Consider the following 23,896-nt stretch of genomic DNA (forward strand, 5'->3'; position numbering starts at 1 on the left):
TAATCTTAAAAAAAATCCCCCCAAAATAAAATCATGGAGCCATACTCTAGACCTATTAAACTAAATGCTTCATGATGGGGCTTGGGAATCTGTATTTTTAATATATTTGCTCAGTAATTTTAATGTGCATTCAGTTTAGAGACCCATAGATGTAGGAAGTATTTTGCTCTGCCCATAGAACTATTCTAAACTTGTTGATCTGATACTCACTTTGAAAGCCCTGTGTGTATTTCAGGGCTGGAATATGATGATTGCTGACTCACTTGACTCTTGATTTGACACTGAAGTGGATGGGATTTGGTGTGCTAAAGTCTGTTTATCTTTGAAATATTTTTCTCTGGGTTTATAGTGGGGGATTTATGCTGCATGGTGCTACTGCGTAGCTTTTTGCTTTTGAAAGTCTGGGGTGGGGGCATTGATTAAATGAAAATCACTGAATCTGTCTAGGTCATTGGTTAGCTAAATAAATAGCCTTTTGTGTCCTGACAGCAGTAGACTTTTTCTGGTTTAGGTTTTCCACATGGCTTATTATCAAGTATGACAACTTGTCGTGTGTAATCAGCATCACATTAGTCTCATGAGAATAGACACTCCTTTAATCAGCTGCTTTTCTTTAATCTGGCGGGTAAGGCATATGGTAACCAAGACATTATTTTTGTTTACTTTGTGGCATGGTGGTAGTATTGGTGGTGGTGTGATTGGGTATGTAGGTGTGTATAGTTTTAGGTATGTAGATTTTTCCAAAAAGAGACAAATGGCAGATAAAACATTCATGTATTCCTTATTTTTCACTGTATATAAAAGATTACCATGTTTTAGAATTCAGTAATAATTTTACTTTTCAGAAGATCTAATTTTTTTTTTAAGATTTTATTTATTTATTCCTGAGAAACAGAGAGAGGCAGAGACACAGGCAGAGGGAGAAGCAGGCTACCTACAGGAAGCCTGATGCGGGACTCGATCCCAGGACTCCAGGAATCACACCCTGAGCCAAAGGCAGATGCTCAACCACTGAGCCACCCAGGTGTCCAGAAGATCTAATTTCTTAAAGATTTTTAAGTAATCTCTACACCCAGGTGTCCAGAAGATCTAATTTCTTAAAGATTTTTAAGTAATCTCTACACTCAGTGTGGGGCTCAAACTCACAACTCATAAGATCAAGAGTCAATGGATTGAGCCAGCCAGATTCCCTGAGAAGATCTACTTTCTAATTTTGTTTTTATAGGATTTATTTGAGCCTGGGCAAGTCATTTCAACTTCTCTAATTCCCATGTTCTTCATATAATGAGGAACTGGATGGCCTTTTTTTTACAGATCTTCCCAAATCTTTTTTTTTTTTTTTGTAATCTTCCCAAATCTAAAATTGATTCAGGCATTGACTAAAACTCTCAAAAATAAGCATGGAGGATAATAGTTGAGGTCTTTTTTTTTTTAATTTTTATTTATTTATGATAGTCACAGAGAGAGAGAGAGAGAGAGAGAGAGAGGCAGAGACACAGGCAGAGGGAGAAGCAGGCTCCATGCAGGGAGCCCGACGTGGGATTCAATCCCGGATCTCCAGGATCGCGCCCTGGGCCAAAGGCGGGCGCCAAACCGCTGCGCCACCCAGAGATCCCAATAGTTGAGGTCTTATTCTTAACATTCCTCTTTTATAATATTCTCTATCACAATTCTGTCACCATAAATAGCTTTCAAAACATTGTCTCTTAATATGATTCTGGATTAAAGCTAAAGAAATGACACCAAAATGCAGCCCAGTTAAAACAATTAGTTAACATTGTATGTGGACCTACATTACATGTACGTACTTCTCTGATGATCCAGCTTGCTTCTGAGGATAAAATCTAGAATGCAGAGAAATGGAGGAATTACCTCTCACGTCAGACTAAAAAACAAATTCAGGGCACCTGGGTGGCTAAGTTGATTAAGCAGCTGACTCTTGATTTCAGTTCAGGTCATGATCTCAGGGTTGTGAGATCGAGTGAGCCTTGTGTGGGGCTCTATGCTCAGCAGGGAGTCGCTTGAGATTCTCCCTTTCCCTTCGCCCCTCCCCCTCAACTAAGTAAGTAAGTAAATAAATAAATCATTATAAGAGAAAAGATTTGATGGGGAGCCCTGGGTGCCTCAGCGGTTTAACGCCGCCTTCAGCCCAGGGCGTGATCCTGGAGACCGGGATCAAGTCCCACGTCGGGTTCCCTGCATAGAGCCTGCTTCTCCCTCTGCCTCTCTCTCTTTCTCTCTCTCATGAATCAATAAATAAAACCTTAAAAAAAAAAAAAAAAGATTTGGGATGCCTGGGTGGCTCAGTGGTTGAGCATCTGCCTTTGACTCAGGGCATGATCCCTGGGTCCTGGAATTGAGTTCCACATCAGGCTTCCCACATGGAGCCTGCTTCTCCCTCTGCCTATGTCTCTGCCTCTCTCTGTGTGTCTCTCATGAATAAATAAATAAAATATTTTTAAAAAAAGATTCAACAGATTGTATTCTAATTAAGAGTCTCAAATGTTTAAGTGCCCGTATTTTATTTTTTATGTGCCCTGTATTTTTGATTAAGGGCAAGTCAAAAACAAACCAGCAGATGTTAAGTTTGAAATTTTTTTTTTTAAAGATTTTTATTTATTTATTCGTTCATGAGGGACACACAGAAAGAGAGAGGCAGAGACACAGGCAGAGGGAGAAGCAGGCTCCATGCAGGGAGCCTGATGTGGGACTGGATCCTGGGACTCCAGGATCACACCCTGGGCCAAAGGCAGGTGCTAAACCGCTGAGCCACCCAGGAATCCCCAAGTTTGAAATGTTTTTATGGAACTCAAAATGCTGACCAAAACTTTCAGCCTACTCTTTTTACCCTACTCTGAGTTGTCTTGGAAGTGTGATTGATGGACTATCAGCAGGTAAAAGAAGGGCTTCCTCCCATTTATTTATTTATTTATTTAAAAATTTAAATGTTTTTTAAAGATTTTATTTATTCATGAGAGGCACAGAGAGAAAGAGAGGTAGAGACCTAGGCAGAGGGAGAAGCAGGCTCCCTGCAAGGAGCCCGATGTAGGACTCGATCCTGGATCCCAGGATCATGCCCGGAGCCAAAGACCGATGAGCCCAACCGATGAGCCCAACCGATGAACCACCCAGGCGTCTCGCTTCCCCCCTCTCCCGCTTTTTTTTTTTAAGATTTTATTTATTTACTCATGAAAGACCCAGAGAGAGGCAGAGACATAGGCAGAAGGAGAAGTGGTCTCTCTGCAGGGAGCCTGATTTGGAACTTGATCCCAGGACCCCGGTATTGCATCCTGAGCCAAAGGCAGATGCTCAACCACTGAGCCACCCAGGTGCCCAAGAAGGGTTTCTCTTAAAAACACTTTCATTCAGTGTAATTCAGTGATTGGTCAAAATTCTTACGTTTTTGGGTGAAAGAGATTATTTTATTTATTTCTTTATTTCTTTATTTCTTTATATTTTTATTTTTATTATTATTTTTTTTAAAGATTTATTTATTCATGAGAAACACAGAGAGAGAGAGAGATAGGCAGAGACACAGGCAGAGGGAGAAGCAGGCTCCATGCAAGGAGCCGACGTGGGACTCTATCCCAGGCCTCCAGGATCACACCCTGGGCTGCAGGCGGCGCTAAACCGCTGCGCCACCAGGGCTGCCCTAAATTTTTTTTTTTTTTAATTTACTTATGATAGTCACAGAGAGAGAGAGAGAGAGGCAGAGACACAGGCAGAGGGAGAAGCAGGCTCCATGCACCCGGAGCCCGACGTGGAATTCGATCCCGGGTCTTCAGGATCGCGCCCTGGGCCAAAGGCAGGCGCCAAACCGCTGCGCCACCCAAGGATCCCTGTTTATTTATTTTTAAAAAGATTTTATTTATCCATTCATGAAAGACAGAGAGAGAGAGAGAGAGAGACAGAGACACAGGCAGAAGGAGAAGTAGGCTCCATGCAGGGAGCCTGACATGGGACTCGATCCTGGGTCTCCAGGATCAGGCCCTGGGCTGAAGGCGGTGCTAAACCCGCTGAGACACCTGGGCTTCCCTATTGAGCATTTTCAATGTAATGGGACTTATCTCATTAGCCTTGACAACATCTCTTTGAGGTAGGTATTATTTTCCCACTTTACATAAGGAGAGAAGCTTAAGAAGGTTATTTTCCTAAGGCCACATGTAGTGATGAGCTGGAATCTTGATGCCAAAGCTTATCTTCCACTTTATTGAGCCGCCTTCCAGGAAACCAGAAGGAGAGAGATAATTTCATTGAAAGAAGTAAGATTGACCTTAAGTTAATTTCCCCAGTCTGTGTTTGCCTTGTTTTAATAATGTCACACAATATGTGCTGTGGGTCACTTTACCTAGTGTAGTTACATTACTCAATGTTGTTGTAGAGCCATCTAAAAGTTTACAAATTACTTCTAAAAGGAAAACCTATTAGGGGCATTTGCGTGGCGCAGTTGGTTGAGAGTTTGGCTCTTGATTTTGGATCAGATCATGATCTCAGGGTCATTGGATCGAGCCCTTTGTCAGGCTCTGTGTTCAGCTCAATCTGCTTGTCCCCTCTCTGCTCCTCCCCTATCTCGTGCTCTTTCTCTAAAATAAGCAAAATCTTAAAAAATATAAAAGGAAAATCAATTCTCATTATCTAACACTACTTTTATTTATTTATTTTTTTAATTTTATTTATTTATGATAGTCACACACACACACACACACACACACACAGAGAGGCAGAGACATAGGCAGAGGGAGAAGCAGGCTCCATGCACCGGGAGCCTGACGTGGGATTCCATCCCGGGTCTCCAGGATTGCGCCCTGGGCCAAAGGCAGGCGCTAAACTGCTGCGCCACCCAGGGATCCCTATTTATTTATTTTTTTAAAGACTTTATTTATTCATGAGAGACACAGAGAGAGAAAGAGAGAGGCAGAGACACAGGCAGAGGGAGAAGCAGGCTCCATGCAGGGAGCCCAACATCGGACTCTATCCCAGGACTCGAAGACCGTGCCCTGGGCTGAAGGTGGCGCTAAACCGCTGAGCCACCCGGGCTCCCCCCTAACAATACTTTTAATAGATTTATTAAAAGTCTGTCTCTAAGCAAAATAAGCCAGTCTCCAAAGACAAGTACTGTATGATTCCACTTACATAAAGTACATAGAGTAGGGGTGCCTGGGTGGCTCAGTGGTTGAGCATCTGCCTTTGGCTGAGGGTGTGATCCCTGGCATCCTGGGATCAAGTTCTGCATCAGGCTCCCCTCGGGGAGCCTGCTTCTCCCTCTGCCTGTGTCTCTGCCTCTCTCTCTGCATTTCTCATGAATATATGAAAATCTTTTTAAAAAATGTACATAGAGTAGTCAAATTGGAGAGAAAGAAGATAGAATAGAGTTTGCCAGGAGCTAGGTCGGGGGGTGGAGGGGAAGGAAGAAATGGGGAGTTCTTGTTTAATGGGTTTAGAGTTTCAGTTCTTCAAGATGTAGAAAGTTCTTGGAATGCCTGAGTGGCTCAGTTGGCAAGCACCTGACTCTTGATTTTGGTTGAAGTCATGATCTTAGGGTCCTAGGATTGAGCCCTATGTCAGGCTCCATGTTTATTTTATTTTATTTTTTTTATTTATGATAGAGAGAGAGAGAGGCAGAGACACAGGCAGAGGGAGAAGCAGGCTCCATGCACCAGGAGCCCGATGTGGGAATCGATCCAGGGTCTCCTGGATCAGGCCCTGGGCCAAAGGCAGGCGCCAAACTGCTGCACCACCCAGGGATCCCAGGCTCCATGTTTAGTGGGGAGTCTGCCTGAGGATTCTCTCCCTCTCCCTGTGTCCCACCCCCTGTGCTCATTCTCTCTCTCAAATTAATTAATTAATTAAATCCTTAAAAAAGGACGTAAGAAAGTTCTAGAAATGGATGGCGATGATGGTAGCACAGCATTATGAATGTAAGTAGTACAGCTGAAGTGCACACTTAAAAATAGTTAAGATGGAAAATTTATATTACATGTATTTTACCACAATTTAAAAAATTAGGGGGGAGCCTATCTTTTAAAGATAGACTTTTGGGACACCTGGGTGGCTTAACGGTTGAGCGTCTGCCTTTGGCTCAGGGCGTGATCCCTCGTCCAGGGATTGAGTCTTGCATTGGGCTCCCTGCATGGAGCCCACTTCTCCCTCTGCCTGCATCTCTGCCTCTTTTTCTCTGTGTCTCTAGTGAATAAATAAATATAATCTTTAAAAAAAAAAAGATTTTATGCTTAGGAAAATTTATGAAGATCACCTTATTCCTAGGATACATTGTCTTCAAATTTTGCATAAGAGATTGTGTTTATGTAATGTTTTAAAGTTTTTATGTACATAATTTCATCTAAGGTATTGAAATAGGCAGAAATGATTAGTGAAATGTCATTAAGGAAATATATTAATAATGACATTGAGGAGATCCTTTGTATTATACTTCAACTAGAAATACCTAAGGAACTTTATTTTTTTTACAAAAAAATTATTTTAAGCTTTATTTATTTTGGTTAGTCTCAGCTCAGAAGGAAAGTGTTTTATATTACCTAAAGGAAAATTATTTTTATCAACTTTATTTATTTATTTATTTATTTATTTATTTATTTATTTATTATCAACTTTATTTTTATTTTTTTTTTTTAAAGATTTTATTTATTTATTCATGATAGACATAGAAAGAGAGAGAGGGGGGCAGAGACACAGGCGGAAGGAGAAGCAGGCTCCATGCCGGGAGCCCTACGTGGGACTTGATCCCGGGGCTCCAGGATCACGCCCTGGGCCAAAGGCAGGCACCAAACCGCCGAGCCACCCAGGGATTCCCTATTATCAACTTTAAATTTGAAAACTAATCAGAAAATCTGTGAAATGTTGGAACGTTCAACTTTTGTTTTTCAAAGCTATTTTAAAGCCAGAGGGATCAACTTTCTTGGTTTAGGGGAGCATGGCTGGCTCAGTCAGTAGAACAGGGACTCTATCTTGGGGTTGTGAATTTGAGCCCCGCGTTGGATGTAGATTATTTAAAAATAAAATCCTTAAAAAAAATCAAGTTTTTTGGTCTAAATTAATAAGGCCATCTTTTAATTCAGCATTTTACAAGCATTTATTGGCTTGTGAAAAATGAAAACATAAATGGCAGATCCATTTCTTTCTAAAACTTGTCAATGAGGGATCCCTGGGTGGCTCAGTGGTTGAGCATCTGCCTTTGCCCATGGTGTGATCTTGGAGTCCTGGGATCAAGTCCTACATCGGGCTCCCTGCGTGGAGCCAGCTTCCTCCCTCTGTGTGTCTCTGCCTCTCTCTCTCTCTCTCTCTGTGTGTGTGTGTCTCTCATGAATAAATAAATAAAATCTTTAAAAAATAAAGAAAAACTTGTCAATGGTACAAAACAGTGATAATAAATAATTGAAATAGCACTGGAAATATTCTGAATGTGAGAGGTATTGGGGTGTCCTATTTGGATTCAGTGTTTTAGATGAAATGTTGAGGTTCTGCTCCAAATATCGGTGGCAGGAGAAATTAGTAGATTTTAAAGCATCTTGTCTCATTTTCTCCTTCAGAGTTCTTCCCCTTTGTTCTCTGTTCTATGCTACAGGCCAAGACCTTACTACATGATAATAGCTTGTGGCCAGCTCTTATAGTTCTCTTAATTTAGAAAATATATCTTTTGAGGAACAGGCCTCCTCTTGAGCTGCAGTTTACATGAAGTTGTGAAGATAAGGGCCCTTGAATATCAATTTTCGAAGACATTTATCACTGAGACAACTTCTCATGGTTCTTTTTTTTAAGATTTTCTATTTGTTTATGAGAGATGTAGAGAGGGGCAGAGACACAGGCAGAGAGAAGAGAAGGAGGCTTCCTGCTGGGGGCTCAATATGGAACTCGATCCCAGAACTTTGAAATCACGACCTGAGCCAAAGCCAGATGCTCAAACCACTGAGCCAACCAGGCATCCCCATGGGTTCTTTTACTATTATTACACCAAAAACGTTTCAGATATTTCCTTCCTAGTTTCCCAAACAGAAAATGAGGAGGACTGGATTAATGATTTGTTTTTTAAAGATTTTATTTATTTATTTGAGAGTCAGAGAAAGCACAAGCAGAGGGACAGAGAGAGGGAGAAATAGGCTCCCTCCTGAACAGGGAGCTGGACTGGAGGCTTGATCCCAGGACCCTGGGATCTTGATTCCATGACCTGAGCTGAAGACAGACAGTTAACCTACTGAGCCAGCCAGGTGCCCCTGGATTAATGATTTTATATTCAGACTGACCTGAGTTGAGTTCATAGCTCCTCTCTCGTGGTGGTCTAACCTACCCAACCTCAGCTTCCTCATCTTTAAACATCTCCGAGCCCAGTAGACTTGGTAATGAGTTTTGATTTGCATTTTCTGACTTAGATAGGTAAAATGCTACCCATATTCTAATGGCTTCTCTCTCCCTCATAGCTTCACATCCCCTGGATCAAGAAGTTTTATTAAAAGTTAAAACCGAAATTGAAGAAGAGCTAGAATCCCTGGACAAAGAAATTTCTGAAGGTCTGTTTATTCTTATTTTTCTGGTTAATTAGTAGACTCAGAGTTTGATGTGGTTTATTGTTGGTTTGGTATTTACAGTAGAGCTTTTTCAACATTATACAGCTTTATTGGTATAGTATTATAAGGGTGCAACCACAAGGTATCCTTTCTCTTTCCTGAAAGATAGGTTTATAAATGTTTCCAAACTATACCTGATGGTCTTTTCCTGGACTTAATAGACTAAGCAGTCATGTTAAGGTAGTTTCCATTTCATGTTGTTTAATTTATATTGGTATTTTTAAAAATTAATATTCACATTAAAGGGGAACTGTAACTAAGTGCTTCCATTTTTGCATGTATGTATGCTATGGATAGCTGTAAGAGTAATACACAAGTAACTTTGTAGGCATGTCTTTTATACTTAATATTACATCATAAACCTTAAACACAGTTTTCATTCTCTGTGCCCGGCTGACTCAGTTGGTAGAGCATTTGACTCTTGATCTCAGGGTCGTGAGTTGAAGCCCCATGTTGGGTGTAGAGCTTACTTAAAAAAACAATAATAAAATAAGTGCTTAAAAAAACAGTTATTCTATTAACTTCATGAAATTCCATATATTGAATGAATATTTATTCAATCATTCCCTTATAATTGCGGGGAGCATTTGGATTTTCCTTATTTTGCTTTCCATAATTAATTACATTGAATATCTTGCCCAATGATTTTTTTGTACAGCTTTATATCAAGATGTATTTCACACATTTACCCATTTAAAGTGTACAGTTGAGGGACACCTGGGTGGCTCAGTGGTTGAGCGTCTGCCTTTGGCTCAGGGTGTTATCCTGGAGTCCTGGGATTGAGTCCCACATCGGGCTCCCTGCATGGAGCTGCTTCTCCCTCTGCCTGTGTCTCTGCCTCTCTCTGTGTGTCTTTCATGAATAAATAAAAACAAAAATCTATAAAAAAAATAAAGTATACAGTTGAGTGGTTTTTGGTATATTCACAGAATTGTGTAATCATTACCACAATCGACATTTAGAACATTTTTAACATCCCAAGAAGAGATGCTGTACATGTTAGCAGTCACTTTCCATTTCTGCTCTTATCACCCTTGTCCTCATCCCTGTTCATGGCAGCCACTAATCTAACTTTCTGTCTCTATGTTTGCCTTTATGGATATGTATGTAAGTGGAATCATACACTGTGTGGTCTTTGCTGGTTGGCTTATTTCTTTTTTTTTTTTTTTTTTTATTTATTTATTTTTTTTTTGGTTGGCTTATTTCACTCAGCATGGTGTTTTCAAGGATCATCCATGTGGTAGCATGTGTCAGTACTTGATTCCATTTTACAGTGGAAGAATACTCCAGTGTGAATATACCATATTTTGTTTATCCATTCAAATGGATAAACAAAGTTGATGGACATTCAGGTTGTTTCTACTTTTTGACTGTTATGTATAATGCTGATAATATTTTTTTCTTTTTTTAAGGTTTTATTTATTTCTCTGAGAGAGATTGAGAGAGAGAAAGTACAAGCAGAGGCAGAGGGAGAAGGAGAAGCAGACTCCTCCCTGAGCAAGGAGCCCAATGGGGGACTCAGTCTCTGAACCTCAGGATCATGACCTGAGCTAAAGGCAGACACTAAACTGACTGAGCCACTCAGGCACCCCAACCTTTGTCCACTTTTGATAACAGCACTTATACATAGTAAAATGAGCAGAAGGCAGAAATGAAAAAAAAAAAAAAAGCAACAAAGCATCACATGCAATCACTTATTAAACCCCCGTATTATCTTAGACTGATTATTAAAATGGATGCTCTCAAGTTTGCTCACAAAATTATTGTGAACTTTGTAGCCATTTGCATCTTTCTTGGAGGAAAACACTTTATAAAGAAATACACACTTCAGTAAAATTTGTAGCCTTCTAGGTGCAAACTTTAGATTAATGCAGTGAATACATTATGGAGGTTATTAGTAACTCTTGGGTGGGTGCTAGCTGCTTGCTTTACTAGGATTCTGTGCCCTACATCTCACTTGTACCTTGGAACAATGATGACTCTGCCTGTTTTTCTCCCAGTTAGAGTATGGCACTATAACATGGAGTAAGGAAGCAGATGAAAAGCTGTAGTTTGAGCTGAGGAGAGAAGCTGTAGTTGCCTCTTTCATAGACAACTTGTATACTTGTATCACCTTCATAGTTTTAAATTTTATCCATGTACAGGAATATTAAGTTTGAAAGTTCATTTTTTTAAAAAATATTTTACTTATTTATTCATGAGAAACACAGAGAGAGAAGCAGAGGCACAGGCAGAGGGAGAGAAGCAGGCTCCATGCAGGGAGCCCAATGTGGGACTCGATCCCAGGACTCTAGGATCGCGCCCTGGGCCAAAGGCAGACGCTCAACCGCTGAGCCACCCAGGTGTCCCTGAAAGTTCATTTTAAAAAGGGAAAGAGGGGTGCTTGGGTGGCTCCGTTAAGCATCTGCCTTCAGCTCAGGTCATGATCCTGGGGTCCTGGGATTGAGTCCCACATCAGGCTCCCCGCTGAGCAAGGAGTCTGTTTCTCCCTCTTCCTTTGTCCCTCCACTTGCTCATGTACCTGCTTGCTCTCTCTCTCAAATAAATAAAATCTTTTAAAAAAAAGATAAAAAGGGATTGAATTACGGAATTGTTGAATCATGTGTTGTATACCTAAAATTAATGTAATACTATGTTACCTATATTGGAATTAAAATTAAAAACTTTTACTTTTTTTTTAAGATTTTATTTGAGAGAGAGCACAAGGGGGGGTGAGGGGAACTTAATAAAAAGCTTTTTAAAAAAGGGAATGAAAGTAATTGACTCATCCTGTCATATGGAATAAGCTGATTAGAATCTGGTTGAAGAAGTGCCATATCTATAAAGGTAAAAATGAAATCTTAAAAAAAAAATACTGGGATCCCTGGGTGGTGCAGCGGTTTGGCGCCTGCCTTTGGCCCAGGGCGCGATCCTGGAGACCCGGGATCGAATCCCACATCGGGCTCCCGGGGCATGGAGCCTGCTTCTCCCTCTGCCTATGTCTCTGCCTCTCTCTCTGTCTCTCTCTGTGTGACTATCATAAATAAAATAAAATTAAAATTAAAAAAAAATACTAAGAGTGGGATAATAGAGCCAAGAGTTGCTTTCCATATATCATTCTTGCATGAAATTGGTATGTAGTAACATACTAAATTGGCTTGTGTATTTTATTTTTTTATTATTTTTTATTTCTTTTTTTTTTTAAGATTTTATTTATTAATGAGAGACACAGAGAGACAGAGACACAGGCTGAGGGAGAAGCAGGCTCCCTGTGGGAAGCCCGATGTGGGACTTGATCCCTGGACCCCTGGATCACGACCTGAGCGGAAGGTAGTTCTTCAACCACTGAGCCCTTGCTTGTGTATTTTTTAAAAAATATTTTTGAGGGAGAGACAGCAGTGAGCACAAGTGGGGAGGAGGGGCAGAGGAGGAGGGAGAAGTAGACTCCTCACTGAGCAGGGAGCCCTTGCAGGGCTTGATCCCAGGGCCCTGGGATCATGACCTGAACTGAAGGCAGACACCCAACCAGCTGAACTACCCACGTGTCCCTGTGTATTTTTTTTTAAAGATTTAATTTATTTTGTATTTTATTTTATTTTTTTAAGATTTATTTATTCATGAGAGACACACAGAGAGAGGCAGAGATATAGGCGGAGGGAGAAGCAGGCTCCTTGTGTGGAGCCCCATGTGGGGCTTGATCCCTGGACCAAGGATCACGCCCTGAGCCAAAGGCATATATCCTCAATCACTTACCACCCAGGCGTCCAAAGATTTAGTTTATTTGTGTGAGAGAGAGAACAAGAGCAAGAGCACATGTAAGTCGGGGGAGGGGCAGAGGGAGACAGAGATTCCACATTGATCATGGAGCCTGACACCCACAGGCTCTATCCCATGACCCTGAGATCATAACCTAAGCCAAAATCAAGAGTTGGATTCTTAGAAAAAAAAAAAAAAGAGTTGGATACTTAATCGACTGAGCGACCCAGGCGTCCCTTGGCTTGTATATTTTAGCATGTCAGTTTTGTCTTTTCGTTCTCCTAAAACTAAGGTTTTCCATAAAAATCTTTCTTTAAAAAAAAAAAAATCTCTAAACTAGGACCTATTAAGCATTGTGTTCCAGGAAAGATTAATATCTCATAATGATTGTCTACCTTTTTAAGTGGCTTATAAGTGTTGGTTATAATAGTAGATGTCTTAATTCCCTGAGTTATTTTTAAATACCTTTTTTTTCCTAAATATTTTATATATTCATGAGAGACACAGAGAGAGACAGAGATATAGGCTGAGGGAGAAGCAGGCTTCCCACAGGGAGCCCGATGTGGGATTTGACCCCCAGACTGGGATCATGCCCTGAATCAAGGGCAGCTGCTCAACCGCTGAGCCACTCAGGCACCCCAATCCCCTGAGTTTTAATAGCACAACTTTTTTCCCCAAAAATTTTAAGTTTTTTTTCCCGGTAATCTCTATACTCCACAGTGTGGGATTTGAAATCATGACCCTGAGATCAAGATCCCATGTTCTTCCAACTGAGGCAGCCAAGTGTCCCTGTAGCACAATTCTTGATATTATTTATTAAAATAGGTTTTTCTTTTACCCTATCTTCAGCTTTCACCAGCACAGGCTTTGACCGTCATACTTCTCCTGTGTTCAGCCCTGCCAACCCAGAAAGCTCAGTGGAAGACTGCTTGGCTCATCTTGGAGAAAAAGTATCACAGGAACTGAAAGAGCCTCTGCAAAAGGCATTGCAAATGCTCCTCAGCCAGTGAGTTACTATCATTGCTGAGTGGGAGCATGATTCTCTAAAGTAGTCTCTGGATTTCTCTTGCAGCACTGGGTTGATTAAGGCTTTGTTTTAGGTGAACGATGTCACTTCTCACTTTACTTTTTCTTTCTTTGCTTTTTGTTTGTATTTTGAGTGACAGCTTTTACATCAAAGTGGTGATTTAACAGTTCCGACATGGATTTGATCATTTGTGTTTACTTGTTGAACTCTTTGGTTTCAGCAGCTGTTTTCACTGCTTTGTAAATGTAAATAGGAGCTATTTCACTTGTTCTGACCACTTTTTACTATCATTCTCTCTAGGGGCCAACATAAATATAATGGTTATGGTTTTATGCATTGCAATGTGCAATTAACATCATGTCAGTATTTTAGGTATCTCACATGTTGCTAAACTTTGTGATCGCACATCTGTCTGGAATTGCTGCCACATTCGTATAGTGGGACCTTCTCTACTAACTGTGGTTTTGACTGTTCAAGCTAAAGGCAAGAAGCTCAAAGTGAAAGCACATTAAAATAGAACCAAGTCATTTAATGTAAATCTTAAAAATTTTTTTCCTCTAAATCTTTACTTAGAATCATTAAGGAATTGGTATGAATTAGAAAAAAATTTGTTTTAATGAAGAATGACATCTAAAACAGGATGAAGACTGTTTTCTTCACTATAAAGGGTCAGATGCCAAATTACTGGTGTAGGTACAGGTAATTCCTTACTTTCATATCATATGTAACCATTTGTTAGAGGGAAGAAGTTTGAGTTTAAGGAGAATTTGGTTTGTTTCTATGTGTCCTGGTGACATTAGCAAATATAAAAATCCAAATTATGTATAGGATACTGAAATGAAAATCGTATTTGGACTTTCTTAACTGTATACATAGGACAGTTTAAATGAATCTGAAGAGATTGCGAGTGGCTAAAAATAAAACTTAAAAAGGAAATTTGGATGTACAGCAATGGTTTTTAGTGTTCTGTGAAGCATAGGGGACCCGAGATGGTGAGGGACAGGATGAGTGGGTGCCATGCTTCTTACATCAGAAGAGCTATATTTTCATATATATATATATATATATATTTAATGATGTTCCATTAAGATTTGAAGAAACCTACTGTTTTGCCAAAAGAAAAAAACTTGTAAGAGCTATTGGGACTGGAAGTAAAATAACTGAGAAGTAGAAACCAAATATTCTGTTTCCAATTTTGGTACAAACTATTTGTGGTTTTAAGCAAACCATTTCATTTGATATCTGAATTTCCCCATCTATTAATTTTAACTTTACTGGGATATTATAAGCTCTCTGAAGAACAGATTCATTTAGGTTATTAGGTGTTTTTTGGGCATCCTTTTAGTAATTTATAGGAAAAGTTGATATCTTTTCACTGAAAAGTAAATTATATTTAAAAATCTATAGTCGGGTGACTACTTGGTGGTATTTTCCTCCCAGACCCTCAATGCTGAGATAATTATTTCTTTTTTAAAATTTTTATTTATTTATTTAAAGGTTTAATTTTTAAGTAATTTCTATACCCAGCGCAGAGCTTGAACTTATAACCCTGAGATCAAGAGTCCTGCATTCCACTGACTAATAAGCCAGCCAGGCACTCCTGACAAAATTATTTTTTAAACTGGTACCTCTGGTTGTATATCACAGTCAGGCTTCTCTATGAATAAATTTTTTTCACAGTAATCTACTTTTGAATGTTGTTAATAAGCTCTGTCACTAATACCTTAGAAATAAGTAACTGATGGTGAACTAGAAGTATTATACAGGTTGATAGGAATAGTTTGTAAGGTGGAAAATACCACCTACTCCTTCCAACAGTTTTGTTTAAGTGGGAAAATAATCCTGAACTCTTCATAGCCAAGCACTAGCAGTGTGAAGAAGTTCCCCCTGCCCCTTTTTCTTCTTTGCTATGTTCAGGTAGCTCATTAGATAGGGCTGATCTATCTGTGTATTAGATTTTCTGTGTATTAGATTTCCTTTGAATGTGTTAGTCTGCTGGATCTTTTATGTGCATGTATGTGTGTACATATAATGATTCAAATCATGTTTCATTCTGAAAGATGCTAAAGTACTTTAGCCTGATAGACAAACTACCAGTAAGGACTACTGTGACCCACAGCAGCATCACACATTTCAGGAGAGGAAGTGAAGGGACTGATAGACACAAGTAAACATGAGGGAGGATATGGATAGGTAGACTGTGTAGTATCTGAAATTCAAGTTTTATGACTACCTCCTCCTATTGAGCCCATGACTTCTAAAAATTCTAAGCTTACTTTAATGGTAATGTAATATCAGGAAGTTAGTATATAACATCTTATAAAAAAAGGTCATCCTACATACCTTACCTCCTTTCTGCATCACTGTGGTATTGATTTTACATTGACTTATGTAAAAGAAGGATAATGTGTGTCATCAGAACTGGTTCCTGAAGTATGTAGACTACCACTACACAATAGATGAAATACAAGTCACGTATATGCAATTTAAAATCTTCTAACAACCACATTAAAAATTAAGATTTTTTTAATATGTTTTATTCGGCCCAATATATTCAGAATATTATAGTTTTAACAGGTCCTCAGTATGAAAATATTAATGAGCTATTTTGCATTCTTTTTTCCTTACTAAGTCTTAGAAATCTAGTGTGTATGTCTGCTTTCAGCATATCACTAGCCACATTTCAGATGATCACTAGCCGCATGTGGCATCAAGACATTATTGTGATATGTTACAGAATCCTAATTTAAAATAGGAGTAGTAAAAAAAATAAAATAAAACAGGAGTAGTGTGGTCTGTGGACCCAGATCTAGTTGGTTATGAATTCCTGCATTGCTGGTTGCCAGCTATGTAGATTTGGGATAGCTTCTTAGCTTTTCTTTTCTTTTTTCTATTTATTCATGAGAGACACAGAGAGAGAGGCAGAGACATAGGCAGAGAGAGAAGCAGGCTCCGTGCAGGGAGCCCGATGTGGAACTCGATCCCGGGACTCCAGGATCATGCCCTGGGCCAAAGGCAGGCACTCAACCACTGAGCCACCTAGGCGTCCCAAACTCTTAGCTTTTCTGAGCTTCAGTTTCCTAATGTGTAAAATGATAGTATGTGATATAAAGTATAAATATATAAAAATATAAAACTGAACAGTAGGCCACCAATAAGTGGTAGCTATCCTCCATATTAAATAAATATTCATAGGCTGAAGAGATCACAGACACAAGTCAAAGCAGAAAATGGCTTTGGAATGGATTTTAAATTCCTATAAAAGCAAGACTCCTCCCCTTTTTTACATATATGTTAATAGTTTGCCCACAAAAGTGAGGGGTAAGTTTTATTAAATCTGATATTCAGGCTATTGATGCTTTCATATGCTACTTAGCACTAAGTATTTGTTGTTAAGACATGAAACCAAGTCTTATACATAGTACCCAAAATCCTTCAATAAATTAGTGAGTGTTGTTGTCATCACTCAGTGGTTTTTTAGTTTTGGGTGTGACTAGAACTTAGTTGGAATTAATCAGAAAAGCTTATCTTTGCCCTCCAGGATTTTATGTCATAAGACTCCAAGTTAAACATAGAGCTCCGTTTACTGGCCTTATTTTAGCCCAACTCCTTAGATCCTCAGTTTAAGAGGTCTTTCAGTGACATATTTCTTTAAGTTTTAAATGTTTTAAATTTTTTGCCTTTTAAGAAAGTTAAAATTGTGCTTTTAATAAAGAGATCATTTTTGTTAACTATTTAATCTTTTTTAATAACCCAAGTGTGTGTTTATCTGCAACATGGAAATCCTATTGGATAAGTTTCAAATACTTTAAGTTTATTTTAAAAACATTATTTTCATTATTGTTATGTTATTAACTGCTTTCCCAAGCTGATAGCATGCCTCTCAGCCTATAGGGAGTGCTTGAAGTAAATGCATACCAAATGTTAAAAGCCACATCTCATACAAATCAATATACTGAATATTCTTTGGTACTTTAGCAAAAAAGTTCAACACAGAATAGTTACTGTATTTTTATTCATCTGGAAATTTAGAATTTTCCTTCTTTGTGACCCAGACTCTTAAAAAAAAATCTCTACAGGCCAGTGACATATCAGGCATATCGGGAATGTACTCTGGAGACCACAGTTCATGCCAGCGGCTGGAATAAGGTATTAACCAAATTATCTTTTCTCTTACAAGATTTTAGTGTGTTGATTAAAGTGCAGGAGAAATTGCTAACATCATATAAGAAAAAACTATTAGAGCTCATTATTTAATGCATAACTCCAATTGTGTTAAGTGGATGTTTTTTATTAAAGTGGTTTTTTGATTAATGATGTGAGATTATGGGTGGCCCAGAAATATGTGTCCCATAGGATGCCATTCTTCCTTCCTTTTCTGTTCTGAATTCTCCATCATTTCTTCACTTCTCTGTATTAGACATGACATTTACCTCCAAATGGTTGTTTGCTACCCTGTGTGTATGTCTTGGGGTGAAAAAGAATAAGAGCTTCATTTGGGAGACTGCTTCTTCTGTTTTTTTCTCTTTTTTTGTTGTTGTTGTTCTGGTTCTCTTAAATGAGTGAATACCATTTGTGTTTTATAGTTTACAAGGTATCTCATGTCACATCTCATTGGATCATTACAACCATCCTTTGCAGAAAACAGAATGGATTTTATAGCTTTTGTCTTGTTATTTAGTTAGATCAAGTGAGAAAAAAGTCAATTGTCCTGGACACCTTGACTAGGAAATGTTGGAAGCAACACTAGAGCTGAGAACTCAGGTCTTCTGATTCCAGCTTTAGTTTTTTTTCCACTGTATCATACTGTTTATCCATGATCTCAGACTGTGTTATCCATTTATCAACTTGAAAAGGCAGAAAGTGTAAGTACAGGAAGGCTCAGCTCAATTTGAGGAAGAAGTGTGACTCTTAGTGATCTTGTGCTAGGGATGAGAAAATTCAGTAGAATTATTATTTTTTTAAAGATTTTATTTACTTATTTGATGCACAGAGAAAAGGTGAGCACAGCCCGTAGAGGCAGAGGGAGAAGCAGACTCCCTGTGAGAGCACAGCCTGTAGAGGCAAAGGAAGAAGCAGACTCCCTGTGAGCAAGGAGTCTGACGTGGGGCTCCATCCCAGGATCCTGGGATCATGACCTGAGCTGAAGACAGACGCTTAACTGACTGAGCCACCCAGGCACCCCAGAATTATTTTTATAAATAGGCACCTCTGCTCTGAATTTAAGTTTTAATTTTATCCAACAATTCCATACATCACTCAGTACTCATCATGACAAGTGCACTCCTGAATCCCCATCACCTATTTAACCCATCCCACCACCCCTTGACTTTTACTTAGAATTCTGTTAATAGTATGAGACAGACCATGTGACTTTACGTACCTAATTGACATATATTGTTTTTAATCACTATATAATACAGGCTTTGGAAGCATTATAGCTTAATAATAAGCATCATAGGCTTTGTAATTGCACTTGTTTCAAATATCAGCTTTGCCACAGACTAGAATCATATCTTTGGACAGTTTGTTAAGCTCTCTGAATCTTAATTTTTTTTTAAGTTTTGTTTATTTAAGTAATCTCTACACCCAACATGGGGTTCTAACTCATGACCCTGAGATCAAAAGCTGCACAACCTTCCAACTGAGCCAGCCAGGTGACCCTCTAAATCTTCATTTTCACATATGTGAAATGGATCTAATAATTCTAACTTCATATATTTAACTAGATTTAAATGACGTAATATAGGTTAAATGCTTATTTAGCACATTGTGTGGCACCATAGTAACCACTCAGTAAACAGTGGCTATTACATTAGATTTATTTATTTATTTATTTATTTATTTATTTATTTATTTTTTATTTATGATAGTCACAGAGAGAGAGAGAGAGGCAGAGACACAGGCAGAGGGAAAAGCAGGCTCCATACACCGGGAGCCTGATGTGGGATTCGATCCCGGGTCTCCAGGATCGCGCCCTGGGCCAAAGGCAGGCGCCAAACCACTGCGCCACCCAGGGATCCCTGCATTAGATTTAACAGATGAGAACTTGTTCCAAAATAGTCACTATTCTATATATTGACAAATTGAATTTAAATAAAATATTTAAGTAAGAAAAAGAATAAGCTGCTGCCTTAAACTACATTTTCGTTTCATTTAAATAAATCTAATTCTTTAGACAGGTAAAAATAAAACAAAGTAGTCACCGTTATGGGGTTTTACTGTGTTATTTAGCTGCAAATAAGTTATTTAAAAAGTTTGTTTCGGGACACCTGGGTGGCTCAGCAGTTGAGCCTGCCTCAGCCTAGGATGTGATCCTGGAGTCCCAGGATCGAGTCCCCACGGGGCTCCCTGCATGGAGCCTGCTTCTCCCTCTGCCTATGTCTCTGCCTCTCTTTGTGTGTCTCTTCTGAATAAATAAATAAAACCTTTAAAAAAATAAAATAGTTTGTTTCATTTCCTTTCTTGGAATAAAAAAAACACACCCTTATTTAGATATTGAAATATATTTATTTTATAAATAAAAATGAGCTTGGTTATGATGTATTTCTTAGGATATCAAACAACACATGTTTAGGTACCTAATATTACTAGCCTTCTTCCCTTATTTTATGTATGTTCTCCTCCCCACGATCCTAGGGTCGTCCTAAAGGAAAAAAAATCTGAATAAACCCCAGATTTCATTATCTCTCTTCACTCATCTGATTTTTCCATTCTTTGCTTCATTTTAGTCCCTTATCTGAACCAAGGGCCAAAGCTGTGGCTTGAATAAATATCTCACATAAATGCGGCATGCCATTCAGAATATTACTTGCTCTGCTGAATCCAATATTCCTCTCTTACTAAGTTCTCTAGGGCTGAAAAGAATATGACTGTCTGGTAGGTAAATAAGGCTCTAATGAAACACGCATCCGAGAGAAGAGGAAAAAAAAAATGTCCACAGAGCATGCCACATTAGGGATAAACTGAGTATCAGTTTATCTGTATAGGGATTCTGAAAGTGTCTTAGTAGAATACTCTTTTTAAAAAAATATTTTGTTTACTTATTCATGAGAGATACACGGAGAGAGGCAGAGACATAGGCAGAAGGAGAAGCAGGCTCCCTTCAGGGAGCCTGATGTGGGACTCGATCCCAGGACTCCAGGATCACAACCTGAGCCAAAAGCAGACACTCAACCACTGTGCCACCCAGGTGCCCCTAGAATACTCAAATCAAATCAAATCAAATCAAATCAACTGGGGAAAAAAGCTGGTCACAAACATTAATATTATGATCCTTTATTTTTTTATTTTTTATTTTTTAATTTTTATTTATTTATGATAGTCACAGAGAGAGAAAGAGAGAGTGGCAGAGACACAGGCAGAGGGAGAAGCAGGCTCCATGCACCGGGAGCCCGATGTGGGATTCGATCCCGGGTCTCCAGGATCGCGCCCTGGGCCAAAGGCAGGCGCCAAACCGCTGCGCCACCCAGGGATCCCCTATTATGATCCTTTAAAAAGAGAAGTCCAAAAAAAAAAAAAGTCCATGTCTAAATGTAGGAATGTATATACCTAGAAAAATAATTTAAATATGTACCAAAATTTCCTACTTTCTGGATTTTATTGACTGCATCACTGCAGTCATATTCCTCTGTATCTATTTTTTCTTTTCATTGGCAGGTAGATCTAGAAGCCTAATCATATTCAAGTTTGATCTTTTTGGCAAGAATACTTAATTGGTAATGTTCCATATTTCTTGTTGCATAGCACTGGGTGATAAATAATGCCTGGTTGTGTCTTAAATTTTATTTTGAAGTAAATAATGCTCAAACATTCAAACCTAATCAATCAATACAGATAAAATTTGTGGGCTATGACATTTACTACAATTGTTAAGTTATAAAACAGTTACTAAATAGTAAAATGATAGATCAAAATATGTATTTTATCATCATAGATATCTATTCTACTGGAGAGGAGATCCTCGGAGCTATAAGTTAATATTCTTTATTTTTTTTACCAAGCAAGTTCATACATTCTTTAATAATAGGATAATAGTGCTAAGTCTAACTTAGTGGAAGAAGGTGCCACATAGTAAATATGGGGAGACAATGAATGGAGGTATTCCTTTTTGAATACTTACTCAAAATTACTTAGCATTCCTTTACAAAAGTTGTGGGAGAGAAAAGTAATTTATATGTGTTGTGGGGATTACTATTATCCAGTAAGGAAATGACTTACAGAGAGGAATTCAAAGAGTAAGACTTGTTGCTTTTTAGTCTTAGGAGTATGAATAGTGAGGACCTTCTAGGAATGGATGCTTGGGGATCCAGTTTTTTGTTTTGTTTTGTTTTTTTAAGCTTTTTTTTTTTTTTTTTTTTTTCTAGTACTGGCGGGGGGGGGAGTACAAAAAAATATCTGGTGTAAGGTGATAAATTCTTGTGGATAGTACACTGCCAAATTGATGGAATCAGTTTTAGAAATAACTTACAAAGTTTCATGTGTGATCACAAAAATTAGAGGGCAAAGGGTTTAACTATATAGACAGTCTAAATTATACTTAAAAGATAGTGGGCCTGGATGTCATCATAGAGGTCCCTGAATATAAATGTCAAATGAGTAAAAGAGACAGAACACATATCACCAAGAATATTACAATTAGAATTTGTTAGTTCTGTAAAATGAAATTTCTGCACTCTGGTTACAACATTTCAAGAAAGATAACAATTGAGATGGAGAAGATCTGGGAAGGGGTAACTTACATGATCAAAGCAGTAAAGGAATTGCCATATGAAGAACAGGGTAAAAGATTAGTAAATTTCAGCCTAAGAAAATAGTGAATGAGATGGAATATGATTAAAGACTAAGACGGTCGTGAAAGAGGATTACAGATTTATCTCTAGATGATTATATAGTAAAACTATGGCATCTACTTTTTTTTTTTTTAGATTTTATTTATGTATTCATGACAGACACAAAGAGAGGCCCAGGGAGAAGCAGGCTCCCCACGGGGAAGCTGATGTGGGACTCCATATCAGAACACCGGGATCACTTGCCCTGAGTGCAAGACAGATGCTCAACCACTGAGCCACACAGGTGCCCCGGGCATCTACTTTTTGATACATGAAGGAGATAAATTTGGAACAAATAAAAATAAGTATTATTTTAGATAGCAAGTAAAAAACTGTTTGCAACTCATTTCCCTAAGAGGTAATAGAGCTAAACATGAATAACTTTAAAATATTGCATATTAGTAAATTAATATGGGAAATTAGATTGTTTTGAAATTAGGCCTTTGAAATTACTGTGATAGGAGTCAGCGGGACTGACCAACAAGCTGTACCTTACTCTCCTGCTAGGAAAGAATACTGAGGGTAGATGAACGATATGTTTTGGGGGTAGGGTTTTTTGTTTTTGATTTTTTGGTTTTTAATAGTATGACAGGTTTTCTAATTATGAAGAAAGCCTAATATATTCTCTGTAGGCCTAGACCCCTCTGTTCGTGTTGAGAACGTTTTTTTGTTTGTTTGTTTGTTTGTTTGTTTTTGAGAACGTTTTTAAATATATTTTGGACTGGAGTTCTTTTATAATATCAAAAATGGAAGATACGTGTTTGTTGCATTCTTTCTTTCAGACTTTGATACAGATTCCCTAAGGACTGCTTTTACTTACAAGCCAATAATATTAGTAAGACTCTAAACTCATTATCTTTTTTGTTTGTCCTCTCCTGCACAAATATTTTGTAATCCTTCAGTTATTACCTTGGCAGTAACAAGGAATTGGAATTGGTTTCATTTCCTTTTCCAGGCATGTGGAAACCTCTTGATGTTTTAGACTAAAGAGATTGCATGCAGATGGTTAGTTGAAAATGCTTACTTCTTTTCAATGTGCAGTTGTTTCTGGAAGGCAAAGGACTCTCAGGTGTCCCTGTCATAAATTTTGACAGTTTTTAAATATTGAGCCACAAGGTTATTAAGAATGATAATAATACCTCCTTAGGTTTTGTTTTGTTTTTATATTTGTTTATTTATTTACTTATTTGAGGGAAAGATAGAGCACAAGCAGGGGGAGGAGCAGACTCCTTGCTGAGCAGGAAGCCCCACCTGGGGCTGGATCCCAGGACCCTGAGATCATGACCAGAGATGAAGGCAGATGCTTAACCGACTGAGCCACCCAGGCGCCACCCCTCCCACCCCCCATTTAGGTTTTGGTGACTTTTATAAGATAAAAGATATTAAAGTTTTATAAGATAAAAGCTGATAATTTCGAAAGTTCTTCTTTTCTTTTCTTTTTTTTTTTTAAAGATTTTATATATTTTCATGAGCCACACAGAGAGAGAGAGAGAGAGAGACATAGGCAGAGGGAGAAGCAGACTCCCTTCTGGGAGCCCGATGCAGGACTCGATCCCAGGACCCTGGCATCATAACCTGAGCCAAAGGCAGATGCTCAACTACTGAACCACCCAGGTGTCCCTGAAAGTTCTTATTTTCAAATAGATAGTAAAAGCACATGATACAAAATGCAGTAAGTCCAAAAAAGTATACATTGAAAATTTTTTCCCACCCAGTTGCCAATT

The 23,896-nt window shown here is 38.5% G+C and overlaps 1 protein-coding gene across 15 annotated transcripts in view; it reads left to right on the top strand.

The window, feature by feature from the left end:
• The window catches only part of BCL2L13 (BCL2 like 13), an 88,828-nt gene that overhangs the window by 18,737 nt on the left and 46,195 nt on the right, over positions 1-23,896 (top strand). For 4 of the 15 annotated variants that reach the window (XM_049102516.1, XM_035706910.2, XM_049102517.1 and 1 more), the window contains exon 3: positions 8,433-8,522. In XM_049102516.1, coding sequence (XP_048958473.1) covers positions 8,433-8,522 — 90 coding nt within the window. Of the gene's footprint in view, positions 1-8,430; positions 8,523-13,163; positions 13,321-17,396; positions 17,491-23,896 lie in introns of those variants that run through there. The other 11 variants (XM_035706894.2, XM_035706898.2, XM_035706895.2 and 8 more) reach the window with 7 other exon arrangements.

The sequence above is a fragment of the Canis lupus genome, chromosome 27, assembly GCF_003254725.2.
Source record: "Canis lupus dingo isolate Sandy chromosome 27, ASM325472v2, whole genome shotgun sequence".
Lineage (NCBI taxonomy): Eukaryota > Metazoa > Chordata > Mammalia > Carnivora > Canidae > Canis > Canis lupus.